The 18,553-nt window shown below is 46.9% G+C and overlaps 1 protein-coding gene across 2 annotated transcripts in view; it reads left to right on the top strand.

Moving 5' to 3' along the window:
- LOC135904201 (uncharacterized) overlaps window positions 1-5,258 on the top strand; it is a 56,063-nt gene extending 50,805 nt beyond the window's left edge. For both annotated transcript variants that reach the window (XM_070527125.1, XM_070527124.1), the window contains exons 5-7: window positions 337-372; window positions 2,555-2,620; window positions 5,019-5,258. In XM_070527125.1, the coding sequence (XP_070383226.1) occupies window positions 337-372; window positions 2,555-2,620; window positions 5,019-5,123 (207 nt within the window). In that variant the 3' untranslated portion in view covers window positions 5,124-5,258. The remainder of the gene's footprint in view (window positions 1-336; window positions 373-2,554; window positions 2,621-5,018) is intronic.
- Window positions 5,259-18,553: the final 13,295 nt, after the last annotated feature.

Genomic DNA, 18,553 nt, shown 5'->3' on the forward strand with positions numbered 1-18,553 from the left:
TATATCCTGCTGATGCCTTACAACTCAGTAGTTGTGCGCAATAAGTATTATAGTGAATTCCCTCTAAAATAAAGATTCGTTACATCGCTGGAATAGTGCAGTAGAAAATTGAAATAATGTTGCTAATTATTAGCATTGGGGCAATGCATTCGATGGCAGAATTCATTGTCGATTGCTGCAAAGCAGCTCTTCAGATTTCCATATTGCGAATAGGAAACTTGGAATCATGGTGAGAGAACGTAAATAAATTGCAGCTTGGAACACACAGACAGTGGACATAACATACTTATTCCCGCTATACTACATACTAAAATAAACCAAATTTGTTGATTGCAGGCACTTGATTGTGGCCTGGCTTTGCTGATGAATAAGGTATGTATTGGTGTCTCTTTTGCTTCACGTCAATAAAAACGCTCGACTCTCCTTTATGTTAAATTCCGCAAAGCATTAGTATTAATTCGTCACGGAAACCATACAATCAAATCTCACGCTATAAACCACATTTTAAAACATGGAACGGTAACCAGCTGTTAGTTTCGTGCTTGTTCGGTTGTATCCGGCAAAGGACAGTGAAACCAAACTTACCACGTATGATGGTGATCGGGCTGCAGCGATTAACACACTCCTATGTTACGAGGCTAGTCAAATTATTGGGTGAACTTGTCGCTCCAGCAATCTGAGGTGTCTCTTTACTATTAACGTACGAGTTGCCTGCCGTTACAAATGTCACGAAAAACAGAAATATGGTCACCTAGAGGGGCCGTGAGAACCTGGGCTCGTACCCTTGCTGTTTTCACCTCTAGGCCACAGGGTTGGAAGAAAAAGTTCACTGCTGCAGCAAAATCCTTGTTAGCCGGGCTAATTCTTATGACGATGGATCGAAAATGGAACATCGATTACAGAAATTGACGGCACGGACATCAGCACCAGGTTTTCTGTTTATGTATTTATTCGTTCCCTTCTCCCGTTTTTTTCCCCATTGCATCATCACTGACGGTAGCGAGTTGTCTGACCTGCCTACTCATTCCTTCTCTATTATTCATCATAGCTGTGAACCCGCGAGACGTTGCAAATGGTGTCTTCTTTAATTTGGGCCTGTACAAAAACTGCGCTCACTGGATGCTGCTGCAGAGTCGATTAGCCGTGTGGCGTTGTGTGTTCCCTGGAATGCTTCTAAAAATATATTTTTTATTTTTTACATTCGACGTGACCACAGTGGTAAAGAGCAGGGTCTACAGAAATGCAGCACTTTACGGCATAAAAAATGTTATTCCGCTGATCACGTCCTCTCACCCTGCCAAGAAGAATGGTAGGCTCCATGCTAAATATAATCAGAAATGAAAAAAGGGTGAAACCTTATATACGGAAAGTGTGCTCACTTTATAAACAAATATGGCACTCGAAATAAGAACACAAACACTACCCAGAATACACGGAAAATAAGAAGCGATGAAGCTGAGCACCGTATTTTATGAGGCTTGAGGATAGTTAACGGAGACAATCGTTCTTATAGTGGAATATTTTTACCTAATGATATGTCATAAACGTATTAAATTGCAATAGTGTCTGAATACAACGTTGTATGACAAAAGCGGCATACACGTGGACGAAAACAATTGCATTATTTCCTCACGCCGGTTAAGGTAAACACCGCATTATTCAGCTTGAGATTGAAAAATATGATGTGTGTGTGCGTGGCGGTGCTTCGTGTTGCGGCCGCTACCTTCATAATTAGGACAAATATTTGCGTAATCATTTCTCGGTGAAAATTCCCAAGGATGGAAGACACCGTATATTACAATGTGCAAGTTGTCGTAGGAGAACATGAGCTCGTGAAGGCCGGCATACGAGAGGATGGGATCACGGAGACGTGATTTCAAGTATTTGAAGCTCTTGGAATCATCTCTAGGGATGCTCCAGGTGTTCTGGATGTTCTGCGGGATTAACGCTTGACACGTGACTGCGTTCGATAAATCACTGTCGTTGCTGATTCTGGGGAATATTTAGTAACATGGCGCCTGTTATTAAACACCAGTCACACACAGATGCGCCCAGATTTACACATGCGCACAACATATGCTGGCAGTATTCCTGCCTCCAGGTTCGCGCCGACACCATGAACCCGCGACGCAAAGCGCACGCAGATTGTGTAGTATATATAATACAAACTGCATGCACCTGGTACACTTGGAACGCGCTCGAATCGAAGTAACACCTAGTCAATGCCAATACAGCGTGAATACCATGTGTGAAGCCCGAAAGCTTAGTCCAGAGTGGAGTGATATTTTCTCGGAGAATGTCCTCCATTTATTGTATAGGACGAGAAATTAGTCATAGATAAATCGACAGAGGAGTGTTCATCAGAGAAAAGGTGGTTTTGTCACTTGCATTCGCGCGAAGGTAACTACAGCAGACATCGCTGTTTAGAGTTCGAGGTCTTGGCGACATGATGTCAACGCGATATTCGCCGCACGCTAGAGCATTACGTACTCAGAGCACTCCTTCTAGTAGTATAAGCAGTCCATCTCTCTCACTGTGCGCTGTTTCCTCGCAGAGTTCGCTACTATACACGAAGCTACAATTGCCTATTGAGTACACCTTCGCGGGAGAGAAAGCTTTGGTAAGTGCTTCAAACTTTGTCAGGCTCAGGTAATGCATCTTTATTCCTGGAGGAAATATAAAGAAAATGGGCGCATGGATTCAAGGAGAGTGAAAATCAAATCACATGCTGCAGTCAGTATCAGCTGTTCTAGATTTGCTGCTGATGGTTTGATGCTGATGGTTTTGTATTCGCGGAAAATTATAGCATCATTAATAAAGTGCGCACGTATCCCTAACAATTGGTGTGCTCGAGGCAAGGTTTCAATAAACGCTTGTGACAATCCTTCATCATCGGCATGCAAAAACCTTCTATCTACAATTTTATGCATAACTTTGTACAGTTCGCCTACATCAGGTGTTTCTAGGTAGCATGGTTCGTCATTGTGGGAAGTTAATCGGGCCTTTGCTTAGGAATTACAAAACTGAATGAATACTAGGTGATGTACAGACACATCTGGCTGTCTATTGGAGAAGCAGAGTAAACGGCTGTACCAACAATAACTGCAGAAAGCGAAACAAAACTTATTCTGGATGATATGGCCAGTACCTACCTTCCAACCGATTTCGTTCTCATCACCAGGGATCAGTCCGAGTAACCGGTTTATTCTACGGAACTGAAAGGTATTTTATAAAGAAGGCAACAGTTTTACTTGGGTGGTATGTCGGTAATGCGAGCGGATTCTAGTAGCAATATAAAATGCTTATCCTGCGCAGTGAAAAATGCAATGCTTTGGTTTGCATACAAACGCTTATCTCTTTAGCATTATTGTGGTGGGATTACCTGCCATAGGGCAACGCATTGTAACGAATTTGTTGAGTGAGCTGGCCAGTTTTAAGGTGATAAAATTCGCTTGTTCTTGCGCTTCAAGTTAACGGAAGAGATGTGTGGTGAAATCTTTAACTATGTCGTATGCGGCTGCATTCGAGCTATCTGCAGTACACCGTTGTCTTGAGGCAGCCATTCCTGAACGAGGTGAGGCGGCTGTTGTGTAAAAAAGTATAAAGTTTCCACACCAGCGCCACTGCGGATTGAACTAAACAGAGAGGCAATGTTCGGCCGGGACCCAGAAGCAGTAACCGCGGTGCCATCGAGTGGCACTTGCACCTCGCACATCATGAACCATTTTGAGCCGAAATAAATATTTCAACAAAGCTGAAATAAACTTTGAATTAATTTTAGGACTTTAAGAGCAAGCAACACAATCTGTTCATGAGGCACATCGTAGTGGGGGGTGACTCCGCGGTATTGTTTAACACCTCGGATCTTTAACGTCTAACCAAATCAAAGTCAATGTAGCTTCGTTGCTTGTCAATGCTATCTAAACGCGGCCGCCGGCAGAGCGATCGAAACCGCGAACTCGAGCTCACGAGTGCAATGCCACAGCCGCTGTGCTACAGCGGTAGCTGAGTGGCTGTGAATGTGCATAGCTATGCGAAGCCAGCAGAGGGCGACGCCAAGAAATGCATTACCGTAGTTAACTGTGCTGATAACCGCAATGCCTAAATACTAAGGGTAAGGGAATAGAAAGTGGAAGATAAGACAGTGTGTCACTCGTGGGAACCGAACCATCATATTCGGAATTACGCGGGTGTTGCTCTACCAATTGAGCTACGGTGGCAACTGTCGTCCCGTCTGCTTTCTTGTGCATGCGTGTATGTGCACTTTATCTGCCATCGGAAGAGCACTTAGCGCCATAGAGGCGGAACTACCGTATCATGTTAACATAGGCCTCACCTAGTAGGTGATCCTTAAATATGCAGATGGCCAATGTGCCTGGTAAGCTACCTGAACGCAAAAAGCTGCCGGAGTAGAGAACTTCACATGGAAGAAATGATAATGGGAACAAAGAGGCCCGATTTTCGCCAGTCACAACTCATGTATGACGTTTTACTTTGCTAGAGGGGAAGGGGGAGGATAGCTCTCAAGCACATTTCAAGGTCTTTGTATGTATGTATGTATGTATGTATGTATGTATGTATGTATGTATGTATGTATGTATGTATGTATGTATGTATGTATGTATGTATGTATGTATGTATGTATGTATGTATGTATGTATGTATGTATGTATGTATGTATGTATGTGGAAATAGAAACTTAGAAAGGAAAATAAAAAGAAGGGCCCACACTCCCACCTCTCTGGAACCCCTCCTGATTGTAATTGTTGGGCACAATTATTCAAGCTAGGAGACAACAAACCCAAGGAAACGTTAAGGGAAACTATCTTCACTAGTTATTGAAATGGGAAATATTATATATAAGGGGAGGAAATGTCTTGCTTGTGGTGGGTGTGCAATCGGCAAGCGCCTCTCACCTAATCTTGAAAGTGTGAGTATGGTTCGACGCATGGAACAAGGTTAGAATAACTGAATACATTGTTTTGTTTCAGTTATGTACTCTCTCTCATTTTTTTTAGGTGTGCATTGTTCAAGTGCTCACAAGTAACGGTGCTGGAATACAAGCTACTGACGACACTGTTGCATTTGCCAGGAGGGCAATCTTGACATATGGATGGACCTGAAGGGAAATGCCTTTGCAGCATTTGACTTTGGAGTAACGGAATTAGCAGCATGCAAGACTACGTCCAAGAGAAAAATCTAAATTTGTCGCAATATGGAACAAAGAAGGTGACCAATAAAGTCTTTCAAAAAGAAAAGGAAGTCACAAAGAAAGACTGAACGAATGATACTACTCTTATGGTAGTCCACAGGCTGTGTTCCTGATATCTGATAAAGGCAGCTGTATGAATAATCCCATACCTACCAATGAAGAGTACAGGAAGCAGGTGCCGTTCCTTGTACGCGTGTGTTAAATTACTAAAGTTAGGGACAGTTAATATTTTTGGAACCATAACAATTTTCACTGAGTCTGTTCGCCATTTAGCGTTTCCTATAGCAATTTCACAGTAACTGCTTCTGCAATGAATAAATCAGTTTACAGTACACACGTCTATAAGGCGAGATTTACGGAGAGTGTCCATCTGGCTATTGAAACCAGTGAGCCTTGGTATTGCCCTAAATACAATTTGGCATTCTGTCTGAATAGCCCGATCACGTTGAAAAATGAACGAGTTCAAGATAATTAGAAAAATGAGGTTTTCCTCCGAAAGCCAGGCAGCAGAACTGCCCACTTGGGGCGAGGAAGCGTTCAATGTTCAGTGTGCGCAGAGCACGCATTTAAATACGTCGTCAATAAACAATGGCGAATCGAACCTTTATTAGTATAATAAAGATGCAGATAAACGATGTCTATAGGCTGATGATGACCAGGAAACTCTGTCGCAATATGACGACCAGCTCTGTGGAATCTTTTGGGAATCCGTACCCTACTTGAAATGCTCTTAAATTATGTAGATCACGATGTAACAAAATAGGATTTTGTGCGAATTGTAGTAGTGAATTTTATGACATGTAAAAATTACTCCACCACAACGAATCAGATTATTTGAGCTGACCCGAAGTCACCGACAGAAGAACGGCAATTTGAAGTCTTAAGCGCTTCTTTCAGTGCTCGAAAGGCAGAGCGTATGTTTAGTTATGCTCTTCTCCCAGAGCTCTGAAAAAGTAGTGCATGGACGTTAAAAAGAGCAGCTTGTCTACGAGCGCACCGCAAGAAATAGGTTGGCCATGGAGGAAGTGTTGTCTCTAAACCAGTGTCTCCACTCTTCAAGAAAGGTGATCGGTCTTCCCCAGGTAACTACCGCCCCATTTCACTCACCAGCGTATGCTCCAAAATCATGCAACATGTCATTCACTCTCATGTTGCTAACTTTATAACGTCAGTAAAGTTCTTTCACCCTAATCAACATCGCTTCAGGAAAGATCACTCATGCGAAACGCAGTTAGCTTTATTTATTCATAATATTTATTTAAACCTCGACTCTAACATTCCAACTGACGCCCTGTTTTTAGATTTCGAAAAGGATTTCGATAAGGTTCCACACTCTCGCCTTTTACTAAAATTATCACGCCTAAACATCCACGCACTTGTTCTTCCCTTACCAAAATTTTTATGGAAAGTCCATAGACAGTCTATAGACATTTGTCTATGAAGTCTATAGACAGTCTATAGACATTTCTTTAGACTAGTTTATAGACAGTATATAGACTTATGGCCATACACTTTTTATAGACAAGTCTATAAAAAGTCTGAGTCTATAAAGTGTCTATACACAGTCTATAGACAGTCTATAGACTTATGGCCCTACTTTTTATAGAATAGTTTATAAAAAGTCTGAGTCTATAGATTGTCTATGGACTGTCTATAGAATTATGGCCATACACTTTTTATAGACTAGTCTATAAGAAGTCTGAGTCTATAGACTGTCTATAGATGGTCTATAGACTTATGACCATACACTTTTTATAGACTAGTCTATAAAAAGTCTGATTCTATAGACTGTCTATAGACTTATGGCCATACACTTTTTATAGACTAGTCTATAAGAATTCAGAGTCTATAGATTGTCTATAGACTGTCCTTAGACATATGGCCATACACTCTTTATAGACTAGTCTATAAGAAGTCTGAGTCTATAGACTGTCTATAGATGCTCTATAGACTTATGACCATACACTTTTTATAGACTAGTCTATAAAAAGTCTGATTCTATAGATTGTCTATAGACTTATGGCCATACACTTTTTATAGACTAGCCTGTAAGAAGTCTGAGTCTATAGACTGTCTATAGACTGTCTATGGACAAGTGTATAGGCTTACAGTTCTATTTTTGTAGACTGAAGTCTATGGAATGTCTATATACAAATGTGTATAGATAGTCTATAGACATTCTATAGACTTCAGTTTACAAAAACAGAACTTTATAGTCTGATACACTTTCTTTCTATGATATTCTGCGGACATTTGTCAACAAACATTAATTTTCATTAATCTATAGACACTCTATAGACACAGACATTTTATAGCCAAGTCTACAAAGAGTGTATAAAGCCATAACTCTATAGCGGCTATCTACAAGTTAGTTTAAATTTTTGCTTACATGCGGTAGCAAAAAGTTTGGAATGTATTTATGCATGTGCACCTGTTCCTTTTCATCTGCACTCATGCATTACCGTTAGTAGATTATTAATGCTTCTGAACCAGCTGTACTTTCATATATGCTGCATAAACATAAAGAATTTATATAGTGCTGAATCGTGCAGTGCGAAAAATAAAACAAGTGCGCCGGCAATGCATTCACCGTTTTTATTGCTCGATTAAGAGAGCAATATTAAGAGAGCTCGATTATTGCTTGAATTTAAGAGAGAAGGTAAATCTGTTGGAAATATTTATTTTTAGCTACAGCTAAGGCAGAACAGTACGTTTTTAAGCAGGTGGCAAGACTATCAAGGACTTCCCCACGGACAGGACCGTCGAGCTACGAGCAGGCGACCTACAGACTCAAGAGAAGAAGCTCAGGAGCACCGGCACACCGCAGGGATCGGTCATTTCGCCGATGCTGTTAAACCTGGTAATGATCGGAGTGGCCGAGAAACTCGGTCACATCGAAGACCTCAGGCACACCATCTACGCGAACGATATCACGCTATGGGTGACCGGTGGCAGCGACGCCCACATCGACGGTGCGCTGCAAGCCGCTGTCGATGCAATAGAAGACCAGCTGGAAGGCACCGGACTGAGATGTTCGCCGAGCAAATCGGAGCTCCTAATACTCCCACCTACGAAGAACAGCAGAAGCAAGACCAGACAACTCGAAAACGAAAAAATCAGAATCGCCACCAAATCCGGCAACGTGATCCCCGAGGTCCGCAAAATTAGGATCCTAGGCATGGTCATCGAAAAGCATGGAAGAAACGGCGAAACTATGACCCGTCTCAGGGCAAAAGCAGCCAACGCGATTCGACTCCTAAAACAAGTCACTTCCCGAAAGGCTGGCATGAGAGAGGAGAGCCTACTTAGGTTCGTCCAATCCTTCGTCATCACCCACGTTGCGTACGTTGCAGCCTACCACAGATGGCTGCAACACGAACGAAACAAAATCAACGTGCTCATCAGAAGAGCGTACAAGACGGCGCTGGGCCTGTTCGAGTCCACGAGCACGAACCGCTTGTTACAACTCGGATTACACAATACGCTCGAAGAAATAGCCGAAGCGCAACGGACTTCTCAACTGGAGCGGCTGTCCATGACCAAAGCCGGAAGATACTGGACGATCTGGGAATTAGACGCTCAAACGAGGTGCAGGTGAAGCTACCCGTCCCCAAAGAGGTCCGAAGCCAGACCAGAATCAACCCCATAACGAAGAACATGAATCCCGAGTTCAACAAGGGAAGAAGAGCGGCCAGGGCCAAAGCTCTCATTGACCAGCATGACAATGACGAACACGCGCGGTACGTGGACGCGGCCGAATACCAACGGAACGCCTTCGCAGCGGTCGTCATAGAGGCGTCAACGGGCGCCACGAGGATGGCAGCGAGCGTGAGAAGCGTCGGAGCGGAACAAGCGGAGGAGGTAGCCATCGCCCTGGCCATCGCCGACGCAGACTGCCACAAGGTGCTGAGCGACTCAAGACAGGCGGTGCGAAACTTCGCCAAAGGCCAAATCTGCAGGGAGGCTGAGCGCGTACTGCGAGTGGTCAAACTAAAAGAACGAAAAGTACGACTCTAGTGGTTCCCGCCTCACGCGTGCGACGCATCGGGACGCAATGAGAACCATAATGAGACGGCACACGCAGCGGCGCGAGCGCTAACCAACCGCGCCCCGGCGACAGACCGTCCGACGTGGTTCGGAACGAAGGACCACATGACAGATTACAGTGAAATCACGAAGGCCTACCGCCTGGCTCGCAGGACTCTCCCACTCCCGCACCCGAGACTTAGTCGAGCGGAGGCGGTAGTACTGAGACAGCTCCAGACCGGATCACTACCGAGCCCGAGACTGATGAATCGTATGTAGTCCGAGACATATCCGACAGATATGTGCAGAGTCTGCCGCAGGGAGACTGCAGACTACACGCACATCTTGTGGGACTGCGTCAAATATCCAGAAGATTCGAAATCAAGAACACTCCCACCGCGGCTCGAGGCAGCCGCGAAGAGCTACGACCGAGACGATCAGCTCTGGGCCGTCCAGCAGGTCCTCGAGGCGCTCGAAAGGCACGGACTCAGCGAGCCGGCAACGGCGAGCGGAGACCCGCGCCGAGTAACGGCGACTTCGATAATGACGTAGGCCCTCATCGGGGCACGCGCGCGCCCAACTGCAGGTATAAATAAAGTTGTCTCCAATCCAATCCAATCCTCCACGACTCTCCGGCGAATTGATTGGTCGGCACTTCGGTCGCACATGGCGGGAGTAGGTCAGCAAGGGAACAATTCAAGTCTGCAACACGAAATTCAGAATACTATGTAAGAGGCTACGCATAGTTTTCAGCCTTTCCCGAAATATGAAGAATTTGAAGCCGAACTGCAGCTACTACTAGCAATTCGCCGACGGGCTGAAAGAAGATACAGGAGAACAAAATCCATCCATGATATCCGAGAGGCAAGGTGGACGCAAAAGTAGATTCAACGCCGCATCGATGGACTGCAACCTCAAAGATGGAAACGTTTCTCTGAGTTGCTTGATCGACGTCAACGATTATCCCAGATATGGGGAACTGTGCGTGGACTTCTCGTGTCACCGCAACAGCGTGTTCTTTTCAAATTCCTTGCTTTGCACCAAGGTCGCCGAGAAATTGACGTTGCTGAAGAGTTTTGCTAAAGACTTGCCAGCTTGCAGCTCCAACGCGCACTTACACCATGTGCCACTCCTGTGCCACAATATTCCCGCATGGATGTAATGCTTTCGATAGAAGAGCTTGAAGCGCCACTGGCGACTTGCAGGTGCTCTTCAGCACCTAGACCGGACGGCGCGACCTATGCGGCGCTCGCCAATCTTGAGCAGAAAGCACGATTCATGCTGCTAAACCATTAAAACGAGTCTTGGCGCAGTGGTTTGGTTCCACGTGAATAGAAATGCAGCCGCTTGGTTCCACTTCTCAAACCTGGTAAATCACCGTTAAATTTGTCAGCGTAGCGCCCCATCGCTCTGACCAGTTGCATAGGGAAATAATGGAAAGAATGATTGTGACGTGCCTGGAATGGTACCTGGAAAATTACAACGTGTACCCAGATGCTATGGCTGGCTTTCGGCGTGGCCACTCATCCACAGATAATGTCGTCGATTTGGTCACGTTCGTTCAGCATCATAAATGTCTGAAACGACTCACTGCGGCATTATTCCTTCATGTAAAAGACGCCTATGTTAATATAGCACATTATGCCAAGGAGGAGGAGGAGGAGGCAAAGGAGAGGAAAGACAGGGAGGTTAGCCAGTGTAAGTACCGGCTGGCTACCCTGTGCTGGGGAAAGGGGTAAAGGGAATAAAAGGAGAAAGAAGAAAAGGAAAAAGAAAATAAAAAGAAAAAAATTCACACAGTAACGCGAAACTACGCTCTACAACGTTCAAAGGCGGTCGCACAATTCACATGTCCTTAAAAACTTCAACAAAGCCCTTAAGGCCTTGAATGCCGAAGCCCGTCTGGACCAATGTCCTAGAGCTTTTTCCTCTGTAAAGGGGCGATTGTCCAGTTTTGCGAGAGCGGTCACGAGCACTGTTCTTCGCACTGCGTAACGGGGACAGTCACAAAGGAGATGTTCAATCGTCTCCTCGCAGTCGCAGGTGTCACAAGTAGGGCTGTCGGCCATTCCAATGCGGAATGAATATGAGTTCGTGAATGCCACGCCGAGCCACAGGCGGCACAGAAGTGTTGCTTCCGCTCGTGGCAACCCTGGTGGTAGGCGGAGTTGCAGACGTGGATCCAATTTGTGGAGACGTGCGTTCGTAAATTCACTGGTGTTCCACAGATTCTGTGTAAGCTCACGGGCGAGGGAGCGAAGACTTGTTGCTGCATCTGTTCTTGACAGCGGTATGGGTATAATCTGGGCGCCATCATGAGCCGACCGGGCAGCGTCATCCGCACTGTCATTTCCTGAAATTCCACAGTGACCCGGTATCCACTGGTAGATGATGTTGTGTCCCTTGTTGATTGCGTGATGGTGGAGTAGTCGGATGTCTACGACTAGTTGCTCATTTGGTCCATGGTTGAAAGGGGACGTCAGACACTGAAGAGCTGCCTTTGAGTCACATAAGATGGACCATGAATGTGATGATTTCTGAGCAATGAACTCCAGAGCAGCACGGATAGCTGCGAGTTCTGCAGCCGTCGATGATGTAATGTGAGATGTCTTGAACTTGAGGGTGACGCACTCTGTGGGAATCACCACTGCTCCAGCTGAACTATTAGAGGATACAGAACCGTCTGTGTAAACATGGATGCGTCCTCTGTGCTGTTCATGTAGCACTGAAAGCACGGTTTGTCTGAGGGCAAATGTTGACATCTCTGTTTTCCTTTTGATACCGGGAATAACAAGAAGAGCCTGGAGTGGATGGAGGCACCACAGCGGTTGAGATGGTCGTGCTGCAGGCGTGAAGTTTGATGGTAAAATTCCATGGTTGGCAGCAATAATCTTGCTAAACGCTGAACGAGGTCGAGCGGCAGGAAGGGAGGCGAGATGATGCGATGGAAGTCGGGCGAAGTGCCTGATATGCATCCTTAAAGTGTCGACTTGAAGATACGTGTTGATGGGGTGGTCATGCGCGATGGCTATTGTTGCTGCCGTGGACGCACATCTTGGAAGACCAAGGCAAATTCGCAGAGCTTGAGCTTGTAGAGATTGGAGGGCACGGAGGTTGGTCTTGCCGGTCCCACCCAGTACAGGTAAGCTATAGCGCAGGAGACCTAGGAACAGTGCGTTATAGAGTTGGAGCATCGCACTCACAGACGCACCCCATGACTTTCCCGCAAGAAATCTGAGCACGTGGGTTATCACGACTAATTTCCGTTTTAGGTAGGAGATATGAGGACTCCAGGAAAGGTCTCGGTCCATTATCACTCCTAGAAAGCGGTGCGTCTTCTCGTAGGCAATTGGCTGTCCATTAATTCTGATAACGTATGGTTTCATTGCTTTACGCGTGAAAGCGACTATAGAGCACTTCTCGCAGGACAGCTCCAGACCTCGTGCTCGAAGATAACCTGATGTTAGTGTGGCCGCTTTTTGAAGTCTGGCGCGCACCTGAGGACGCGTCGCTCCTGATGACCAAATGCATATATCGTCTGCATAGATCGACACATGGACGGATTCCGGAAGGGTATGAACCAGGTCGATGAGCACCAGGTTAAATAGAGTGGGGCTCAAGACTCCGCCTTGTGGTACGCCTCGGTAGGTGTTGCGTTGTGATGACGCACCGTCCTCTGTTTGCACAAAGAATGACCTGTCCTTCAAGAAGCTGGATATCCACTGAAAAACAAGGCCGCCTAGGCCGACATCACCCAAGGCGTCCAGGATGGCTTGATGGGTTACGTTGTCATATGCGCCTTTAACATCTAGGAACATCGCCGCTGACAGTCTCCTGAGGCTTTTTTCGTGCTGAACAGACGAGACAAGATCTATGACGTTGTCTATAGAAGAGCGTCCGCGTCGAAAGCCTGCCATAGCGTCAGGATATAACTTGTAATGTTCTAGATACCACTCTAGACGCGTCAGCACCATCCTCTCCATCACCTTGCCTAGACAACTGGCCAGAGCAATGGGACGATAAGACGCCACGTCTAGGGGTGATTTACCTGGCTTGAGCAAAGGCACAAGGCGGCTGGACTTCCATGCAGCTGGAACTTCGCCTTCACGCCATGAATTATTGTACACGTCTAGAAGTGCATGCCGGGCTGTGTGACCAAGGTTTCCAAGAGCTGCGTATGTCACCCCGTCAGGCCCAGGCGATGAGGAACGTCTGCACGCTGCCAACGCCGCCTGCAACTCCTCGATGGAAAACAGATTGTCCATACGAGAATCCCGCGAGATTGGAACATCACGGAGATCACGTGTAGCGAACGATGGCGGTAGACCAGCGACCTTGAAACAGAAGTCGTCCGCTACGTCGATCTCCCTGCGACCTTGGTAGAGAGCCAGGCATTTGAAAGGGTGGCGTTGTTGCGGTGATGTTCGAAGACCACGCACTGTTCTCCATATATGTGACAGGGGTTTATGCGGGTCAAGGGTATCACAGAAGGTTTGCCATCTTAGAGACTGCAGGGAGTTGATCCGACGCTGGATCTTCTTCTGTATGCGTCTCGCCTCCCTTAGGTCGTAGATGGACTTGGTGCGCCTGTACCTTCTTTCCGCGCGACGGCGGATTGCTCGAAGCCGCTCCAATTCTGCTTCGAATTCAGAAAATTTAGGAATAGGCCTAAAAGATCTTGTGGCTTCTTGAGCAGCGGCGTTAATTAGCTTCTCGATGTTGCCAGGCAGACAGTCCCGGATCTCTTGGCGATTCTTCTCCATGAGCGACGTGTATTTAGGCCAGTCGATGTGATGAACTGTAGTAGAGTGTGACTTGCGTATGCCGTCGATTTTAACATACGTTGGAACGTGGTCACTACCATGCGTTTCGTTGTCCGTGAACCATTTCACTCTGGCACTGAGGCATCTCGAAACAAAAGTCAAGTCCAGGCAGCTGCTGTATGTCAATCCCCGCAGAAAGGTGGGACTGCCATCATTTAGGCAGCAGAGCTCATGGTCCGACGCGAAGGATAGTACACGTCTTCCTCGACAGTCCATCTTTAAGCTTCCCCATAGCGGATGATGCGCATTGAAGTCGCCGGTAATAACCCATGGTCCAGGTGTCGCTGTTAAAATTCCATCTAGTCTTGAGCTGTCAAATCGACTCGAAGGTGAAATGTAGGCACCTATGAGCGTGAGTGCGGCGTTCTTGCATTTTATAGTCAAACACACATATTGATTGTTGTCATCAGGTGCCACTGGGTGTAAAACATATGTGAAATCGCATCTGATATAAACGATGACTTTGCTGCGGTCGGTACAGGTGGCAGACATGAAAGCTTCATATCCTGACAGGCGGATGGCGCTCTCAACGTTTGGCTCACAAATGACAATTATTGGAAATTTGTTCTTAAAAACAAACGGACGAAAGTCCGAAATGCGCGATTTAATGCCTCTGACATTCCATTGGAAGATAGACGCTTCTTTGACCTCTTTAAGGAACGAATGTAGAGGAGCAGCCATGGTACTTCTCAATACCGGAAAGTACCGGATACAGGGCATCCAGTATTTGAAGTGCGCCTCGAGCTGCCGGAGTGTGTATGGCAGTCACTAGTGCTCGTAGCGTGTTCATAAGAGCCCTTATCATGGTGACAACTTGTTTGTCGTTGTCTTGGTTGCCAGGAGGTGAAGCGTGATTCGGCGAGCGTACTACATCTTGTCGCTCCGCTGGTGGATCTAGCCGTGGCAATGGCGGCCACTCGTCGCTTGAGGCAATGATATTGGAGACTTTCTGCTGAGGAATGTCATTGCTGCTATTGCTAGTTGTATGCGGAAGTTTCTGGACTGTCAGTGGGCGCGGTGCATCCTTAGCAATAGCAGTGGGTTTCCTAGATCTCCGGCGACGTGAACGTCGACGTCGCACCTTAGCGGCAGCCTCCCTGTGCGAGGAACCATCCCTGACCATTTGCCTCAAGACTTTCGCCTCATTTTTCACATGTGGGCAATTCTTCGAAGTTGCATCGTGAGAGCCCTGACAATTGGTGCACTTTTTGTTTTCTTCACGACAGGCGTCGGAGCTGTGCGACCCAGAGCACCGTGAGCACACGGCAGCATTTGTGCAAACCGCACTAACGTGCCCTATCCTTTGACATTTCCTGCACTGAAGCGGCTTTGGCACAAAAGGCCGTACAATGTGTCGGAAGTGACCGACCCTGACGTGGGACGGTAGGCTGTCTCCTTTGAAAGTTAGCTTGACACACTGCGAGCGTCCCAGGCGACGAGCTTGCAATATGGCAATTCCCTCTGTCGCCGGCTTGATGAGTATATGCAGGTCAGCATCGCTTATGGAATTATCTACGTCATACACAACGCCGGCCGTAGAGTCATGATGGTCTTGTTTATAGCAGCGTACGTTGATGCTATCCAGCACCTTAACGTTGCTTAGAATGTCTAGCGCGCTGCGGTTTGTGACATCTATAGCGAGGATGTTCTTACGGGCGTTGATCCTTATATCTTTGATCTGACCCGGAACGAGTGCCTCGAGCGATACAGATGTGGCTTGGCGGTTGATCCGGTTTAGATTGTCGCTAGCAGCCACAGGCACATATAAAATGGTGAGGTCTGATGGCTTTCGCGTCGGGATCACAGTTGCCTTACTTGTGGAAGGGGACGTCCTGACGAGTCTTCTCTTTGCTTTGTGCTTCGCTACGGGCACGAAATCGCTGTCATCCGAGGTTTCATCACTGGTCCCTGAGTAGATCACAGTGTCCTCGCTGTCGGTGTCACTCGGGCGACTAGACCGCTTTCGCGGTGCGGTCGCTGTTCACGTAGACGGACCAGGAACCTCTCCAGGCGACTCCACGTCCATCGCCGTAGTTAAGGGAGTGGCGAGGTATACCAAGGTAGATGCTCTGATTGAACCGGAATCGGTGGCCGCACTTTTCAGGGGATGTGAAGTTATTTGACCGCCAGACATTTCTTCGTGCTGACCGAGGATGGCGCCACGACTCAACACCAAACGTTCCGTTGAGTACCACAAGGCGGAGTAATTCGCCCGACGCTATTCAACGTAGTGCTCGTTGGCCTAGTCAGACGCTTGCCCAACCTAGTTCAAGTATCAATATATGCCGATGACATTTGTTTTTGGGCGTCTGCTGTAACACGTCTGCAGGTACGAGCACGGCTCCAAAAGGCAGCTACGTTAACATCACTGCACTTGCGAAAACGCAACTGAGAGCAGTCATCAAAGAAATGATGCCTTCTTAAATTCACTCAGAAGGTAATGAAGCATAACTCTAAATGTGGATGGGCAAGGAGTTACAAATGCACGGAAACATCACTTTTTATGGGTAATTATCGACCGCGATCTATCATGGAGCCTGCACGTTTACTTAAGAAGGGGTTAATGACAATAATTAATGACAATACTTAAAGAAGGGGTTAATGACAATAATTATCTCCTCAGATTTCTCGGCGTAAAGTCATGGGGCACGTCGGCGCGGTCAATGCTGCAGCTTTATAACGCCTTGTTACTTGGTTACGTAAGATGCAGCCTTCCTGTCCTTGGTAACGCTTGCAAAACAAACCTGCGTGTACTGCAGGGACTGCAAGCTCAAGCCCTAAGGACGTGTCTCGGCCTTCCGAGGTGTTCGTCTACAGTGGCAACGATTGTCATAGCTCGAGATCACCCAATATGAACGTACTTGGCAACCAACGCTCCCAGGGCGCATATTCGGCACGTTGCCCTACTACCTTCTCACCATCTTGCCGCTCTACCCACAGAAAGGCCACACGTGAGTTTCAGTCGTATAATTGTGGCCAATCGTACCTCATTTTCAACGAACTACGTGCCTGCAGCAAGACTATCTTCACCTTTATGTTGCTTGCACACACCTGAAATACCCCTCACCATCCCAGGAATCATGAAGAAACCCAACATGCGGTCGTTCGCCCTGAAGCAAGCCACATTAGAAATTTTGCATAAGGTACACAGTGGCTACGTGCACGTTTACATCGATGGCTGTCACATCTGCAAGTTGAGCTGCCGCTGTGGTGATCCCAACAAGATCCGTCAAAATACAGCTAAATACGTCACATGCATCATCAGCGACAGCTGCTGAATTGGTATTCCTGCGTGCGGCTCTTCATTTCATTCAGGAGGAACCACCCAATGCATGGTCCGTATTCTGTGATTCCACGGCAGCCCTACAGATTGTACTCTCAGCACTGCGCCGTGTATCACGTGTGCAGCTCGTCGCAAAGATCAGGGAAGTCCACAATCGCATAGTTGAAGGACACCATATAGTATATCTGTGGTTGCCAAGTCACTGTGGAATACATGGCAAGCAGACGCAGTTGCCCGATCTGCCCATGTCAGCGTCAACTGCGTTGTCATTCCCCTTTCGAGAGCCGACGCAGCGAAGAAACTTTCAGCACTTGCGCGTGACCTGACATTAGCTCAGTGGATTTCATCTGAGTTCACGAGTGCATGCCTTCATACCAAGGACCCTAATTTACAGCCCCGTATTCCGATCGAGCTTCCATGACGTGACTGCACCCTTCTAGTCCGTCTATGGTTTGGAGTAGCATTTTCGAATGCGTTCTTTTTCCTTATCGGAATGGCCAACAGCCCACTTTGTGACTTCTGCGGGTGCAATGAAAAAAAAAAACGTGCACCTTCTTTGTCGGCGCTCTCGTTCCAACCCGCAATCAGCAGTCCTCTCAGCCACCCTAGACCAACTCGACAAGCGCCCAAGACAGAAAACAAGATCCTTGGAAGCTGGGCCACGCGAACATCAGCGCGATACGCTATGAAGGCGCTGCTGCGGTACCTAAACACACGGGAATTTCTGACAAATTGTGACTGCACACTGTCTGATGTAGGATTGTACGGTGACCCTGTTTAACACTCGGAACGTCTTTGCGGGCTGTGTGACAGTGCCCACAGAAACAGTTCGTGTGTACGTGCGTGTATGTGTTTAGGTGTTTGTTTCCTTTTTTAACTCCTCCCTCTCACCTATCGCATCCCCTTGCCCCTCCCCCAGTACAGGGTAGCCAACCGGAGATAATCACTGGTTAACCTCCCTGTGTTCGCCTTTCTCTCTCTCTCTTGTCCTGCCACATGGCCTGGTGTCAGTGCTCGTTATCTCGCTTGCGCTGTCTCTAATGCGCGAGAAAAGAAGGGGGAAATTGTCATATTTGAAGTGTTTAATAATGCTTCCGGTGTGCAGAACCTTTGCCTCACACGGAAGAACGGTTGAGTGAATTTTTATTTCGCTAACTACGTGCGAAATCGCATAACCCTCAGGAAATAAGGCTGGGTTCTTTTTATTGA

Source organism: Dermacentor albipictus, chromosome 10 (assembly GCF_038994185.2).
Source record: "Dermacentor albipictus isolate Rhodes 1998 colony chromosome 10, USDA_Dalb.pri_finalv2, whole genome shotgun sequence".
NCBI classification, from domain to species: Eukaryota; Metazoa; Arthropoda; class Arachnida; order Ixodida; family Ixodidae; genus Dermacentor; species Dermacentor albipictus.